Raw genomic sequence first — 16,778 nt, 5'->3', positions numbered from 1 at the left:
ATCTCAAGAGCGCGCGTTCGTGAAGGATAACGTGTGTATCTCCCTTATCTCAATATCGAGCGCGCGTTTCCTTCGTCTACCCTTCGTAATCCACGCGATGGTCGCACTAGAAGCGGAGAAAGAGAAGAAGAGGTCGAAGGGGGTAGAAAAAGGGAGGAAACCACCCCATCCCGCGTCTAGGTACACCTCGCGCACCTACGCGACGACATATATACAGCCGGAAAGGTGTATCATGCATGCGCGCGGCACGGTGTACAAGTATACAGGTAAAAGAAACGTCGTCATGGAAACGACCATGGCCACCCTCAATCAATACCCTCGACGGGGTGTCGGTTCGTTCGTACGTTCGTTCGGTCGATCGGTCGGTCGGTCGGTCGGTCGGTCGGTCGGTTGGTCGGTCGGTCGGTCGGTCGGTCGGTCGATGACGCAGGCGAAAAGCCCACGTGGTCCTATCGGCCACGTGCGAGAGCGGCCTGCCTTTCACGTCGCGATTGTCGTTTTTCCACTTCCCACTTCCTTCTCCCTCTCTTCCTCCTGGCGTTCTCACCCTTGTTGTTTCGCGCGCGCGATCTGTCATTCTTCCCTTTCCTGCGGACACGAATCGCGTTTCCATTCGCGCGTTCCTTTGCCGGAACAGCCGGTCGCAACGAATCCTAGTACAGGTACAATTTGGAGGGAAGAGGAGAGAATTTTCTGAAATAATCGGGAATTCGAGGAATTCGTGGTCGAACGAGATGTACGCGTTATACGCATTTCATAACAAGCGTTGTCCTTCAAATAATCTTGTTAGAGAGAACAAAATGTATCGTTTCTGGATATTTGTGAGGAAGTCCGTCCTCGTCGTAACTTTAAATTGTATGCTTAATTAATGAGAGTTGAATATTAACTTTAGAAAAAAATAGCTGGATATTTGAAGATGTATACGCCATTATTGTACGCGAAATGTTCAACGATCCCAGAGAAGCAAATTAATATTTAAAATAGAAGAAATAAAGCTATTTACGTGAAACTATTTCTCCTACTAAGCTTATAAATAGTTAATAGAAAATAATTATTTATTCACACGCGCTAAAGTTAAAACGCTATTGGAAATACTTATTTTAATTTCACGAATCAACAATAAATATTTCTTTTATATTTATTTTTCCTCGCGAAAAAAATAAGTTTTTAAATGTTTTATTTTTTTGCAACGAAATGCTTTTAAACACACAATAGTCTAAATTTGGAATATGCACGTTATTGCTTACAGCTGCATTGTAAACACGAATCAAATTAACAAAAATATTATTTACCTATCTGAAGAAGTAGCTAAAGAGATTTATTTAATAAAACGAGAATTATAAAATTGAGGTCAAAACCTTTTTTTTTATCACGATCGCTGATATCCTAATTAACTCCAATCTTTACTAGTGTTTTTACAGTGCACATTGTATTTAGAATGCGATAACTGCACACGTCTTTTTTGTTCTTTTCTGATTTCTCGTAAGTGGCACGACCATTCGTGTAAATGGACACTTTTTTATTCCAATGCGGACAGCTTGCATGCTCAAAATGCGAGCGACGAATATATTATTGCACTGATATATCTACAAATACATATATTGATCGTTTGATTTTACGATCCATAAATTATTAAGCTGGTTTCTATCGATCGTCCATCTCTCTATTCTTTCTTTTAAGATAAAAATAAAATTATGCTAAAGTACATTTTTAATACTTCATAATTAAATTGATATATAATTAATATTATTTTATATATTTGATATTTTTCTAAAATATTTATTTCTCAAAAATGAATAATTTAATAGCATTAAAATCGAGGCCGCGCAAAATGTTTTAATAAAATTCTGTCAAAAACGTAGACGTAAAAAGAAAGAAAGATTTAAAAATAATATTCTATCTTGAAGTAGATCAAATATCTCGATTCGTTAGGATATATTTATTTTTAATTAAATATCCCAATATGTAGAAAAATATTTTATTCTTACTCTAATATTTTATTCTGGTATATTAATTGTTGTTTTACCATTTTAACCTCTTATGCATTTTTTATCATTCACAGAATAATAATAGGACTTTTTGAAGAAAGAGAGAGAGAGAGAGAGGTAGAGAGAAAAATATACACATACTACTTTGATTTTCTATTGTTGTGTTAATGAAATTGGCTGAATCTTTTGTGCGCACTTTTTACCAATTTTTCTGATAACGTTTCATATATATTTAAAACAGTATGTCATAAATAATAACATTTAAGAAAAATTAAATTGAAATGTTTTGCATCTTTCGTGTGTGTTCACGTAGAGAATTTTCCCGTAGAATTTACCTTGAAAATCCTAGTATAATTGAAAGTATGATTTAATAAGAGCTATCAATATTTATCACGATAAAAATATGAATATGTACATAATCAAATTAATCTTATCATGGTAGATATTAATATTGTTATTGTAATAAATGTTAATCAGAGCAACTCATAAAGTTCTTCCAACATTGTTCTCCACGACTAGCATGATTTTCAGGACAAATTCTAAGAGAAAGGATATATTAATTTTCTCGTCAAGTGTTTTTGTTCGAGAGACGGCTACATAAAATTCACGTGACACGAAGCTGCGCCGGGAGCGAAGCTGCGTTGATCCCGATATCCCGCGCTCGAGCGCGCACCCGGTGCGCGTATGTATATTCGTTGAAAGTCGCAGTATCGTTCGGGAAGCGGGAGAGGCGGGACGCGCGTTTGCCGTACACGTGCGAGCCGCACGTGACAAAGGGTAAAGCCGGCAAAGGGAAGCGAGACAGAGAGAGAGAGAGAGAGAGGGTGCACCTTTCTCTTGCTCGAGTGCACCATGTCGACTTACGTCATTCGATAATGTTCCCTTTGCACCGGTGACCGATGCAAGCACGGCGTTGAACATCGGCAAGGTGCACCGACGATGGTAGGTAACTCCTGCCGGATGAACGGCGCCCTTAGAACAGCCGTCGTCTCGCTCCGCGCGTTTCACACGCGTGAAGGAGCGAAAAAAGGGGGCCGAACGTACGTATGAACGAAGGAACGAACGAACGGATGGACGAGAGAAACGGGCATCTTGCCCGCAATTGCGCACGAGAGAGCCGATGGAACTTGCGTCATTTGACGCTCTATCTCTCTCTCTCTCTCTCTTTTTTCTCTTCTTCCCTTCACGCGAACGATACGCGCGCGGCGAACATCGCAATTTACTCTCCTCTCTTGCGACGCGATGACACGTGCACACCGTTCACGGGGGTGGGCGGAAGAATGCACCCGGGGGTTTGCGCCAGCACACGCCAAAGATTTACGTCAGTCCTGACCCGACGGAGCGGCCCCCAAGGTCGGCCGAAGGCGCGCGCGCGCGCGACGATCGTCGCCGAAGGGCGCCCGCCAAAAGAATGTGTAATAGAGAGAAGCGGGAGGTCTAATGAGCACACTTACAATTAGTCGCGTTAGGCCGTTATCAATGTCCCCGGGACCCTCGACGGGACTCTCGACGAATATGAAATGTTCGTCTTACGCGACGATTGTCGTCGTGTTTCTTGATTCTATCCCTTTGACCCTTAATTGGTCTCTCGAAATAAACTTTCTTATTTATTAAGTATCCGGTTAGGTTCGGTTCTCGTTATGTGAATTACTGAAAAAGTGACTCTTAATCCTTTTTTTTTTTATTCCAGAGGAAATGCAAAGAATGTTGCGAAGAAAGAAAATGTTTTCCATTTTATCAAGAAAAATTGGAATATATACACCTTATATGTCCATGATAATTTTGCTATACAGATTACGGATAATTTAATCGTATCTGTTTTAACGAAGACTGTATAAAATAAAAAAAGATTCTATTTTCAAATGTTTTATCGAAATGGACAAAGTGTGTTTCGCAGTTTTATTTTCATGAAATATATTATGAGTGGGACAAAATTAGTTTATAATTTCTATCAAATTTTCCTCTAATACACTTATCTCATATATTCCCTCGCGGACTTCTATCTTGCTATCTAAAAATACGAGCAAACTGAATTATTAAAATGCGCGTCAGAATTCTAGAGTATCTGGATCAAATAAGTCAACGCTTCGTCTTGACTAAATCACATCCAATATTTTAATTATTCATTACTATTATATATAATGGTTGAAGCGCGTTTTATTCATTTGAAAAGTTATAATTGTTATTATAAATGACGTTTATTAAAATTTTTATAATATTGTCACTTTTTACGGTAAATCTGGGAAATCACCTTTGGGTCAATTGTTTTATGATGCGAGGAAAGATCAATCTGAACAAAAATTATTTAATTTCGCAACATTAATATTAATAATATCGCGCAATATTTATTTTATACAGCCAACGCATATAATGGCACAATCTCTTTGCATTAAAAATGCGACATGTAAAAAACTTCAATACATGTTATTTTACTGGCTGATTTACGCCAACATAATTTTATGATGAAGCAAGCACATATAGATTCTGTAAAATAAAATCACCGTCTAAAAGTATGTGTTATAATAATAAAATAATAAATAATAAAAGATTTCTTTTATTATTTATATCCTCCTCCCAGTGTTTTTTTTCTCAAATAAGGATTTTTTTATCAATTTTAACGAGAGGGAGCAAAGAGATCTCCATGTTGCTCGGTGGGATTTCACATTTACATAATCTGTAAATATCACACATTTTATTTTCAAAAATCAACTATGAGAGATATAATATCGTTGATATAATAAGATTATATATTTTCATACAAAAATATCGATTTTGTGCGGAGGCAAATTCTGTTTTTAGTTCTCGCGCAAACACTCTTTCGTTGTATGTTGTATACCTACTTAGATCTCGATCTCGAAGCTTGTTTAATCAGCATAATCAGAGCGATGCACAAGTATTACAAACGTAAATCGAGGTTTATTTAACGCGATAAGAATTATTTCCCTTCGGAAATCCTTCATTCGTGACACATTGTGCGTTCGTGGCGGTCTCAATAACATAATATAACGTTCCCAAAACGCTTGACGTCAGCAAAATTGGATCCCCGCGGGAAAATGATCGATGGAACCGTTCTTCGTCGTCTTCGTCATCATCGTTGTCGTCGATGGCGGCGCAAATCGATCGCGTAAACCGCGCGACATGCACAACGTAGTTTCTTCCTTCGTAGAATTTTTATGAACCTGCGAGCTTTTTCGGGCGCGACGAGAGACAGAGCAAGAAAACGAGAAAGAAAGAGAGAGAAGGGAGAAGATGAGCACGTCTAAAAATCAGGTCCCCATGAAATATACATATGTGCAGTGCGATTTCCAAAAATGTCCACGGGTAATTCTGTCGAGTTTTGCCACACACTTTAACAGTCACAATTAAAGAATTAAAGATATGAATGATACAGTACGCGCGCACGGCTAATGAGATCATTTTAATATAACGTAACGGTAGTATTGGAGAACGAGTTTCTAATCGATGTGAATAAGTGCGTCTGTAAATGTAAACTAAAAGTAATTTTTCAAATTTATTCTGATCAGATTGTTTTAAAATTCTGCAGGAGCGAATTCTGCGTGTAATTGTTACATCACGTGGATATAATCTTTGAGATTCAAGAGAGAGAGGTTTTCCCTCCCCTGCAAAGGATTATAGATTATATTTGTCGATATTACGAAATACATGGAAAAAAATATATAGTTATCATAATTTTAACTGTCCCTATATTACACATAAAATTTAATTATCATGCCTAGCTATGATAGCTAATATTTTTTAGCTATAGAATTCTCTGTGAATTATGGCTAAAAAATATTAATTACCATAATTAAAATTTAGACTTGTAGCTAAATTTCAGATTGTAATATAGGGACAGCTAAAACTATGGTGGCTAATTTTTTTTCTGTGTGTGCACACAAACAAATTTAATCAAAGTATTATAAAACTACACGGAGAGAATTAAAATTCACCCTGAAAATCATTGTATAGGATAATATTGGTATTGGAAGAATTTTTATAAGAATTTCTTTAATTAATATTTACCACAATAAAAAATATTCATAATGTACATATAGTAAATTTTACTAAGTATATAGTAAAATTAATCGAACGTACTATATTTTATATCTTATTGTGATAAATATTAATCAGAGAAACTCGCAGAAAATTTTTTCAATAGCATATGATTTTCGGAGTAAATTCTAAGAGAAAATTCTCTCTGTGTACAGACAGATCGATCTCTAAGTTGCTCCCTTTGAATAATATATACAAAAAAATGTTGCATCTCGCAGAATGCATTTGATGATAAAAACGATACATCAGCCTTCCGTATTATTATCCGTTGCGGCCAGCATCGTATCCGTTTGCGGGAAATAGTCATCCGACTATATAATCTCGTCGTATCTTGCGTAACGCACTACTATGAAATAGTCGAAGTATACGTCAGTGAGTTTAGTACGCGGCAGGTAGAGGTATCTATTCTGTATATTAATTGATTGTGTTTTCGTGTTATTTGACAAACAGGTAAACAAAGTGCGTCAGCTGATCGATACCTTGCGTCGCGATGATGAAATACGCAATTTAATTTCCGTCTTGCTCTCTATTAAGCATTCAATGAACTAATATCCTAGTTTATACGCGGTGTCAAATAAAAAAGAAGAATGTGTGTATATATATATACATGTATATATTAATATATATAATAAAAGAACATATATATATATATATATATACATACATATATTTATATTTAAATATTGTTATTTCATATAATCGTATCTCTAACCGTAATCGTATTTAATGTAATTCGTAATGTATGCAAAATCAAGGATTCAATACTGAATGTGTTAGTCATAATGCTGATGTCACTTTGTACAATATCGGCGATATAATCGGCGACTAAAAGAGATGCTAGGGTATATAGTGTAACACAGATATTTTTCTTATCGCGGCGCGTTTCATGCTTATTAGAATAAGAAAAGACATCTTTGACTATAGCGTCGTATATTAAATTAGCTGATAAAAGATATATACAAATTTTTGTACTAGAATTTGTGTCTAGAATATGTTGTTGATAAGATTATACGCGCGATATAGAGACCGTTCTCTTACGTAATTGAAAAAAAAAAAAAAAAAAAAAAAAATTAGACGCGCTCTTCAAACATTATTTTCTTGGTAGCGAGAAATACTAACATAACACGTGAATAAAAAATATATATTGCAAATCAATAAAAAATTTATAACTGTATAATTTTTAATCCTCAAAATATTTTATCAATCAATTTGTTATATATATAAATATTGTTCTTTGACAGATTAACATCATAAAAATTATAATGATACAAAATGAGAATTTCCGTATCATGATTTCACGCGAAAAAATGTACAAAAGTATACTATTGAAGACCAGCTTTGTTATATAACAAAAATATTGCATATTTGTTCTAAAAAAAAAAGTAATACTTTTCATAAATATATAGAAAAATGTAATCGTGTTTTTATCCTTTATACGATATCTATATATTCCTGTTTTTCTCGAATTGCGTCGCCACATGTATCCAAGAAAAACATGTAACAAAATATTATATTTCATAAAAATCCGCGTCTCTGCTAAAGCGCATTTTTTACCTATTTTTTTACCTATTATATTTATGCATTCGCATATTTTCCTACATGATTTGTGTTGCTAATATAATCAAGGGACCTTCATAGATCGTTACATCAATAAATTTTAATTCCTGTAATGTATTTATACGATTCGATATTTAAGTATTTATATTATAGTAAGAATTCGAAACGAACAACTGTGTTAACCATTAGATAAGCGTAATATATAATCACGAGAGAATCCTAACATCATATGTGATAACTTCATACAATGCATTGTATATGTAAAAAAAAAAAAAAAAAAAAATATGATATTCCATTATAATTATCGACTCGTCACAACATTATTGCGTAAAGTCGTTTAAGAACTGTATAATCAAACATGAACTTTGTATTTTAGCTACCACGTGCTTTCATCGAATACTTATAAGCACAAGGTACTTATGCGATGGTAATACTACATTACTCTCTTGAGTATTAATTCTTTTTAAGTGACACTTCTCTCTTGAGGATTCGATTCGTCATATATGAATGGTGCATCATTATCTGAACGATTAATTATTGAAAAATTCAATACTCTTTTCCAATGATTGTTTTTTCTCGTAGTTAAAAATTACACAGTATCTTATATAAAGAAAGACAATAAAATTTTAGAAACCGATTTTACTTTAAATTCCGCGACACTAATTTATATTTAATCATCCTTGATGTAGTACGGACTTCGAGTTAAAAAAAAAATTGTAATCTTATAACTCCCCCCATTTTACCATGTTTTTTACACATATAAATATTTACAAGGTATATAATTACAATAATAAAGTTCATTGTTAATCGACACTTTTTCCATTAACAGTTTCTTTTACGATACACTTTCAAAAATATGATTACCAATTATGTTAGACGATAATGATAATGATGATGACTTAAGAATATTTCGTAATATAAAGCAAACGTTGTCTTTCTTTATACATAAGAGTACTTTTGCCATTAAGAGAGTTCGTTTCGTCTTCATTCGTCATGACTCGATATGCTCACGCGAAACAGACCCGACTCGGCTTTTTACGACCGCTCCCACGTATAAACGATGTTTTACCGCCGTCTGAAGTAAAGTTCCTTAAAACGATCAAAAATTCAGCACGTGCGCCGCCTTACAAATCACACAGACACCACCGAATAATTCCTAATACTAATACTCGCTGCTATCGTGGTTCTGGTTCTCTAGGAGAGTAATGGAGCGAGTCAACGTTTAGGTCATCGCGCGGATTTGCATAGCCTCGAGGACTCATATTGTGACGCTTTGTGCCGCGTTGAGGGTCATATAGGGGCCGCCGGTATTGTCGCGTGGCACATATTTTATATATATATATATATATATATAATTGATATGCGCGCGCGTGTTGTGTAGGTCTAGGTTTCCTCGGGGAAGAGAGGGCACGTGATGCCGTGATAAACCAGCATCCGCGATAAGGTTTTTACCGAAACGCACGTAAAAGGTCAAACGCACGTCGTGATGCATATTGCACATTTTCACGTACCTGTTTCCCCGTATCTCTTTTAGCAAAAGAAACGCGAGCACGCGCGTTTCTTTCTATGCACATACCGTGTTTTTATTAAGGATCACTCGCACGTTAGCGTGCTACGGTAAACGATAAAAACTGTGGTATATAATGAATGGCCTAACTAAGGTATAATTTAATGTCATATGTATTACAATGGAATTAAAAATTATGTTTATAAAATTAGAACACGTTCTATTTTTGCGTGAAAATATGGAAAGAAATATGCGTGTCAGATATGTATATATGACATACAGTAACCTGACAGATATATTAATAATAATAATTCACGACACTGAAACTTTTTAATTAATATGTATATATTAATAGTTTGAATAGTAAATCTTGATCCAGATAAAATAATCGAATTGTGTATTAATAGAATATAAAAATTAAATAATCTGATAAAATATATTAAGATTTATTAAATTATTTCTTATAATATCGTGTGTATTCTAATAATTTTAGTATATTTTTTAAAAAGTAAATTTGAAGTATAAAAAGCATCAAATTACATGTAGTTGTTGAATTTAAAAACAATTTTTTGCGTAGTTTTTTAAGGCTTTGAGGCATCATAATTTCTTTAAAGTCATATATACTTGAACTTAATACATATTCATTCAATTCATAAATCAACTTTGACACCCAATTATCGTTGGCTCGCGTTATCTTTTCTCGATTTTCTTATATATGCCGCATTTTTCTGCACTTAGACATTATAAAAAAAATCTTGTGATACTATATCATCTGATATTAAATAAGATAAAATTAAGAACTTTGATTAAATAAGTTCAATGTGTTTTCACAGAGAAAAATACAATTAATAGTTAATTTGATGTAAAATATGATAAAATTAATAGCTAATTTCATTATTGGAAAATCATTACGTTTATTCAACAAATTCGATTATTCTTTTCAATCTTATTAGAAATTACTCTTCGTATTAATGCTAAAAAATAGGAGATAAAAATACTTGTATATATAATCATGTTAACATAAAATCTTTCCGACTCAATTCTTTATTGTTTTAATTAAATTAGAAAAAGCAGAATTAAAAAAAAAATATATATATATATATATTATAAATATGATTACAAATTTTATTATTGATTTGTTTCCCCTTTTTAAAAAATATTAAACACATGCGCACATGTAGAAAACAATAATCAAATAATAATATATATTAATAAAAAAGATTTCTCTCTAATTTAAAAAATACATATCATCTGTTTTATATTTCACATTTGTCGACAAATATGTAATGCCCATTTCTATCAACGCGCTTTAAAGATTTAATCCTTGATTGACTTGCAGAAATTACGACCAGCAAAATTTCTAACAATATAACTATCGTAATATTTTTAAATTTTGTTGTTGTTTATTCTGCATTTTAATCAACAATTATATTTAAATTGCGTTGATAGGAACGGATGCAAGTTATGTAAACATACGCATATAATCGTTCTTATACTTTTATTTTTCAAGATATACGCTAGATTTCTTAATATATATATATATATATATTTTTTTTTTAAGTAAAGATCACGCGCATCTTGTGCAAAATAAAATTAGTTAAAAATACTGAAATAATATATATTATATCGGTGCATTCGCGCACAGGTTTCTGCATTATCGGTCGTGATTTTTTTGCAAGGACAGAGCTCAAAGTGCCTGTTGCAGATGGCGGTAGGAAATGGAGCATGGCAAAATATATATAATCGCGTGTTTTATAATATTTAACAACAACTACACACCATGATAGGGGTTCGATATCTTGGACGCTTCGTCTTTATCAGTCTTGCAACGAGAAAAATTTACGATGTAACTTTATTGTCGAAAAATATGCTGCTCCGTATATAATTCTTAATTAATTAAATATGCCTTTGCGTAAAATGGGACGGATTCGTCGTTGTTAAACATTTTACGCATCGCCTTGAATCGTCGTGAATCGATAATTAATGCATGATTAATACGTGATTTAATTATTGCGTGGTAATGCGAGATTAGAATTCCATATTGTGCAATAGTGTATGCAATTGCATTCAATTATAGAAAATATTCAGTTATAGTTTGTTTTACATGCGTAAAATTAATAAAATTCATCTTAATAATTATATGATAGATATAGACGCACGTAGACTCGAAAAATAAATTCAAAAACAAATTTGGAATGCATAGAGTATTACGTCATATTCTCCTGTGCATATATATGTCATTAATGATTTCTATAATAAAGCGTTGTACGCGCAATTATAATGTAAGAGCATTGAAAAAAAACGTCGTCAGAATTGATGATAATTATCGACGCGTTCATAATCATAAGTGTTGACATAACAAGGTATGCAATAGATATTAGCCGAATAAGCAACTAATTATTTATCAAACTTTTAATTCAACGTGTCTAACAAGCACAAATTTATCGTGCATTCGTCGTATATTCTCGATATTGTACAACTGACAATAAAAGATTTCATATTGGAGCATCAGCTGGCTCGAGTCTCCTTAATATTCAATATATCACACATATCATACACACACACACACACACAAATATATATATATATATATATATATATATGCATACAAGAAATCTATCACTTCTGTCATTTTCCTCCCTGTTGCAATCGCGATGCGTTTCGGGGAATCTGCGATATTAAAATTTCAATAGATCCATCGAGCCGTGCTGGAAACGACATAAAAATGCGAGAGTAAAATAAAAATCTTCCCTCTCACTCCCCCGATTAAATCGATCCGGAGTGAGCATAGCGCGATGAGAGGATCAATAAATCTCGCGTCGAAGAAGCAGAAGAAGCGCGCGTCGCGATTCTCGCGTCCCGTCTCAAAATTCTTTTTCGTCCTCTCTTTCCCTCTTTGGGCTCCTCTCGGTTTCGGTCCATCGAAATCGGAGACCGACATGACGTGCGTGCGTGCGTGCGTGCGTGCGTGCGTGTGCGTGCATGCGGCGGCTGCGCGCGCGCGCATGCACTCTCCCACTTGCATGCATATACATATATATATATGTATGTGTGTGTGTGCGCGCGCGTTAAGCGAAGGCCATGTCCGACAGACTGTACGGATGACTTTTGAAAAGGTAAACAGGCAAAGACGATTCGCTACTCACCGTTTCTCGCCGGCGATTCCAGCCGCTCCCACACGATTTCCCGGCGTGCCTCGACGATTACTTGATTTTGCACAGCAACATTATTGTACGTCCAGTAAAAAAAAAACAAAGAGAGAGAGAGAAAAAGGAAGAGCGAAAGGGGAAAAGGCACACGAGGAGGGAGAGATTAGCGAGAAAAAGAGAGAAAGAAGTTAGAGCGAGGGAGTGTGAGAGAGAGAGAGAGATGGAGGGAAGAAGAAGACACACACCGAGAACGCTCGTTTGATCAAAAGCACGATTTTCGTGACGTCATCGGCGGTCGGGCATGCGCGAATGGTTTTCGGTGATTTTCCACGCACGGCGAAACACGTGCGACGAGTCGGTCGACGCCACTAATCCGTTCACGCACTCGGCACTACATATCGCTAAGAAACGCGCGGCATTATCGTCGCGTCCTAACGGCGGCACAGCGAGCTTAAACAGGTACCGTGCGCGATTCGCGAGGGCCACCGCGGCTGCCGACATCTAACTCCCATCCACTCCCACTTGTTAAGTGACGTACACTGACGTCATCGATAGTTTACCTTGAAGCCGCGTGACATTGAGTCGCAGGCCGGCCAATCGCTGCGCCGGAAAATCCCCTTCGCGCTCGGCCCGATTTTCATCGCGAGCGACAAATCACGTGTCGAGGGTCGATCTGAAAATCAGTTTCGAATTAGCGAGAGCTTACATCCCAGATAGCGCAAGCTATATTGAAAAAGAATTCATTTGTATGTCATCAATTTCGAGTACCTTTTACAAAATTTTTGTAAAATGAATTCTATATGTATTTGAAAAGGAACTCGAAATTGGTGACGTACATCTGGGATGTTACATATATTGAGAAAATAATTAAAAGCCGATGGAAGGTTATGTAAAAAGAGATTACAAGAACAGAAAAATATTATTAAGAAGAAAAATAACATCGCATTTATTTGTATTAAATTGAAATGCAGAATAAAATAACACATGCCATGATAAAGTAAAGATATTATGTACAAAATTATATATGTACATGTACATTAAAGAATATTATACATATACATTACATGTACATTAAAAATAATTTAATAAACATATATTATATAATTAGAGATATATATACGTAATATTTTTTTTACTCACTTTTATTTTTTTCTCTTTTGTATTCTTACTTATTTAAATTTTTAATCCCGTACGCCGTACACTAATGACAAAACACGTATAACTGACTATTTATTCCAAATTCCAATGCTGAAAACATCTAATATTTTACTATATTCTTATATGTCAGCTTCTAGGGAAAAAATTTTTACTATGATCGCGCAGTGAGTTTTCATGAGGATTTAACTTGTTAATAACATGGAGGACATGGCATGTATCATGGGTGCATGAATTTATAAATAAAAAATACAGTGTACCAAAATATGAAATAAGTCGCTTGAAAAACGGTAAGGATTGTGTAAAATTTTATTGTAAAAATTAGGACAGTGTAAAAAAAAATGGCACATTTAATTGAAAGTTCAGATGTATACTAGATAATTCTAGAGAGTTGAAAGTATCCTAAAAAAAAATTAAATTACATATTGTTTCCGATTAGTTTTATTATTTATTGTTGTATTTTCATTGCTTAATTGGCTACCAGCTAATTGCATTTAATTTGTATTATATATTTAATCAAATTTTTTCATATTTATATATGACTAAAATGTTCAAATATGAATAATTGCAATACATAAAAATTATTTTAAAGATTATAATGACTGACGTTGCGGAAACATTGACACCTAGTGTCGTGGAGAATGAGAAGGATCCATATGCGTATCTTGAAAGGGATTTCACATCTGAGAAGTACAAGATAGAAATACGTGGTTTACCTAAATATTATGGAATCGGTGAATTTAAGAAACTTCTAAATGAAAAGCTGGACTTACAATCATGTAAGGTAAAGCCACCTAGGAAGGGCAGTGGTTGGTTATATGTATGTTTTAGAAATGAGGAGTGTCGTCAACGAGCAATAACTACTATAAATGGAATTTTATGGAAAAATAGTAGGCTCACTGCACAGGTATTTTTATTCTTTCATTAGAAGCAGTTTCTTGTGCAAACTTAAATAATGATATACTGTTTTAGCTATAATTAATATTTCTTCAATAGGTGGCTAAACCAGCTCCAGATCCATTTGTGAAAAAAAAATTAGAAGAAGAGACTAGCAACAAACGACTGAAGACTGATGATGAAGATATAAATTGTTCTCCTATGGACAAAATCAAATTTATTACTACTCCTTTGTGGAACAAGCCATATTCGAGTCAAGTAAAGAATTTTATTTGGATTTTTAATGGAAAATATTAAGTCTTTACTATATTTATTTATATATACAATATATTTTTTTTATTACGTATATATATATATATATATGTATTTATTTATTATATATATATATATATGTATATTTATTAATTATGTAAATATATGTCTTTTTTAGTTAGAATTCAAGCAGAAGGAAATGAAATCTATTCTGATGAAACTTGGCCAACAAATGCTTAAAGAATGTAAAGCAATGACAAATTGGATAAATTCACAAAAAACATTATATGATGGATTACCTTGTAAACTAGAGAACATACTTTCGGCAGATATTACTGAAGCATACAGAAATAAATGCGAGTTTACAATTGGTAATATTACATCTTTATATAGAATTAAATTATACAAAGATGAAGATTTTGTCACGTTCAATTTCTTTTTACGATACAGGTAAAGACAGCGAGCAAAACAAAATTATAATTGGGTTTAGATTATCAAGTTATGCTTCAGGTTCTACAGCAGTTGCACCTATTGATAATCTTTGTCACATTCCTGAATGTATGAAGACTGCTGTAAAGGTAAACTTCTATCATTGATTTTTTTCAGACATTGCAATATTGACCTAAAATCTAAAATTCCTCTACATAAATATGTTTATACTTTTAGATACTAGAAACATTTATACACGAGTCAAACTTAGAACCTTTTAATCCAGTTTGCCATAGTGGATACTGGAGACAAGTTACCGCTCGAACTACTCGTGCCAATCATTTGATGTTAATAGTAGGAATACATCCTCAGGACTTAAGCAGCGACGAATTGGAGAAATTAAAATCACAATTGCGAATATTCTTTGAAAGTGGAAAAGGTGTTGATGCTAATGTCACTTCGTTGTATTTTCAAACGATAGACAGAAAGTAGGTATATATAATATTGAATGAACAAAAGGAGTAATATATTTTTATTTGTGTAATATTTAAATTTGCAGAAATGTAGGCGGTGAAAGTAGTGACACTTTATATCATGTTAGCGGTACGAAGTACATAGAAGAAACGCTACTTGGAATGAAATTCCGAGTCTCGCCTCAGGCATTTTTTCAAGTCAATCCATCGGGAGCTGAAGTACTGTATAAGGCTGCAATCGATCTTGCCGAACCAACGATGGATACGGCACTACTTGATGTATGTTGCGGCACTGGAACTATAGGTCTCTGCTTTTCGAAGGTATTAATCATGATTACATAATTTTCTGAAGTTATATAACATACACACACACACACACACATACATCATAAACATAGCGTTCGTTGTTGCAGCATTGTGGTGAAGTATTAGGAATAGAAATTATTCCCGATGCTATAAAGGATGCGAAAGAAAATGTGATCACAAATGGTATTACGAATTGCGAATTTTTTGTCGGAAAGGCAGAAGACATTTTATCACCAGTCATTCAGAGGGCGACGAAATCCAATATCACTGCCATTGTGGATCCACCACGAGCTGGCTTACGTAAGTTATGCATTTATCATTATAAATAATTTACAATATCTCTTACAATATTATAGAAATGTTGGAGAGAGCTTACCTGCGACGTTGATTTTTTCTCTAGATCAAAAGGCTTTATTGGCATTGCGCAAGGCAAAAAAGTTGAGTAGATTGGTGTACATATCGTGTGATCCTCGTGCTGCCATGAGAAATGTAGTTGACTTAGCACGACCTAGTTCGAAGCAATACATCGGCGAACCCTTCGTACCGGTAAAGGCCATTGCGGTAGACATGTTTCCTCACACTAAACATTGTGAATTAATATTGTGCCTTGAAAGGTTATCGAACGCGATGAAGTTGAACGAATGTAGCAATCAAAAAAGTATAGAATAAAAAAACATTTCAATATTTCATCAATTTTTTTGTATACTTTTTTCATATTTTATATTGATTATGTATATTTAGAATGTGCCTTTTTTAAGAGCATATACATAGAGAATTATTAGAAGAAATTTTATCAGCCATTTATGCCAATAAAAAATTTTGTTTTTTAAATGAAAAATCATCGATAATAATTTGTTGCCGGGTTTTCGACCAAGTTTATTTAATTATAGCTTATTTAAATAATTATTTATTTTTTAAATATGTTAATAACAATTATAAATATATATATATCATTTAAATAAATTTTTAAATATTCTTTTTTATATGCGGATTATTTAATATATTTGAATAA

At 33.8% G+C, this 16,778-nt stretch overlaps 2 protein-coding genes across 4 annotated transcripts in view; one reads left to right on the top strand and one right to left on the bottom strand.

Annotated features, from left to right (window-relative positions):
* Positions 1 to 12,797, bottom strand: part of Mef2 (myocyte enhancer factor 2) — a 73,834-nt gene extending 61,037 nt beyond the window's left edge. The window contains exon 1 of one of the 2 annotated variants that reach the window (XM_029300815.2): positions 12,252 to 12,797. The gene's annotated coding sequence lies outside the window, so the exon portion shown is untranslated. Of the gene's footprint in view, positions 1 to 2,852; positions 2,991 to 12,251 lie in introns of those variants that run through there. The other variant, XM_029300817.2, reaches the window with a different exon arrangement.
* Positions 12,798 to 13,583: 786 nt separating this feature from the next.
* Positions 13,584 to 16,459, top strand: LOC114929137 (tRNA (uracil-5-)-methyltransferase homolog A). Of its 2 annotated transcripts, none has more exons than XM_029300553.2 (9): positions 13,584 to 13,699; positions 14,002 to 14,316; positions 14,406 to 14,564; positions 14,737 to 14,929; positions 15,009 to 15,136; positions 15,225 to 15,475; positions 15,547 to 15,781; positions 15,874 to 16,066; positions 16,167 to 16,459. In XM_029300553.2, the coding sequence occupies exons 2-9, from the start codon at positions 14,008 to 14,010 to the stop codon at positions 16,433 to 16,435; spliced, it is 1,737 nt and encodes a 578-aa protein (XP_029156386.2). In that variant the 5' UTR covers positions 13,584 to 13,699; positions 14,002 to 14,007; the 3' UTR covers positions 16,436 to 16,459. The 2 variants fall into 2 exon arrangements, with proteins under 2 accessions (XP_029156386.2, XP_085336346.1); XM_085480220.1 differs by having other exon boundaries at positions 15,859 to 16,066.
* Positions 16,460 to 16,778: the final 319 nt, after the last annotated feature.

This window comes from Nylanderia fulva, unplaced genomic scaffold, assembly GCF_048542155.1.
Source record: "Nylanderia fulva isolate GAGA-0341 unplaced genomic scaffold, ASM4854215v1 Scaffold14, whole genome shotgun sequence".
In the NCBI taxonomy this organism is placed as follows: Eukaryota; Metazoa; Arthropoda; class Insecta; order Hymenoptera; family Formicidae; genus Nylanderia; species Nylanderia fulva.
The sequence above is the reverse complement of the archived record's forward strand: the minus strand, read 5'-3'. Positions and strand labels throughout refer to the sequence as shown.

Excerpts from the sequence above, each read along its gene's own strand:
- LOC114929137 (XM_085480220.1), top strand. The coding sequence starts at position 14,008 with ATGACTGACGTTGCGGAAACATTGACACCTAGTGTCGTGGAGAATGAG. Across the intron at positions 14,565-14,736 it reads ACAAGCCATATTCGAGTCAA|TTAGAATTCAAGCAGAAGGA; the intron begins GTAAAGAATTTT and ends TGTCTTTTTTAG. Across the intron at positions 15,476-15,546 it reads TTTCAAACGATAGACAGAAA|AAATGTAGGCGGTGAAAGTA; the intron begins GTAGGTATATAT and ends TTAAATTTGCAG.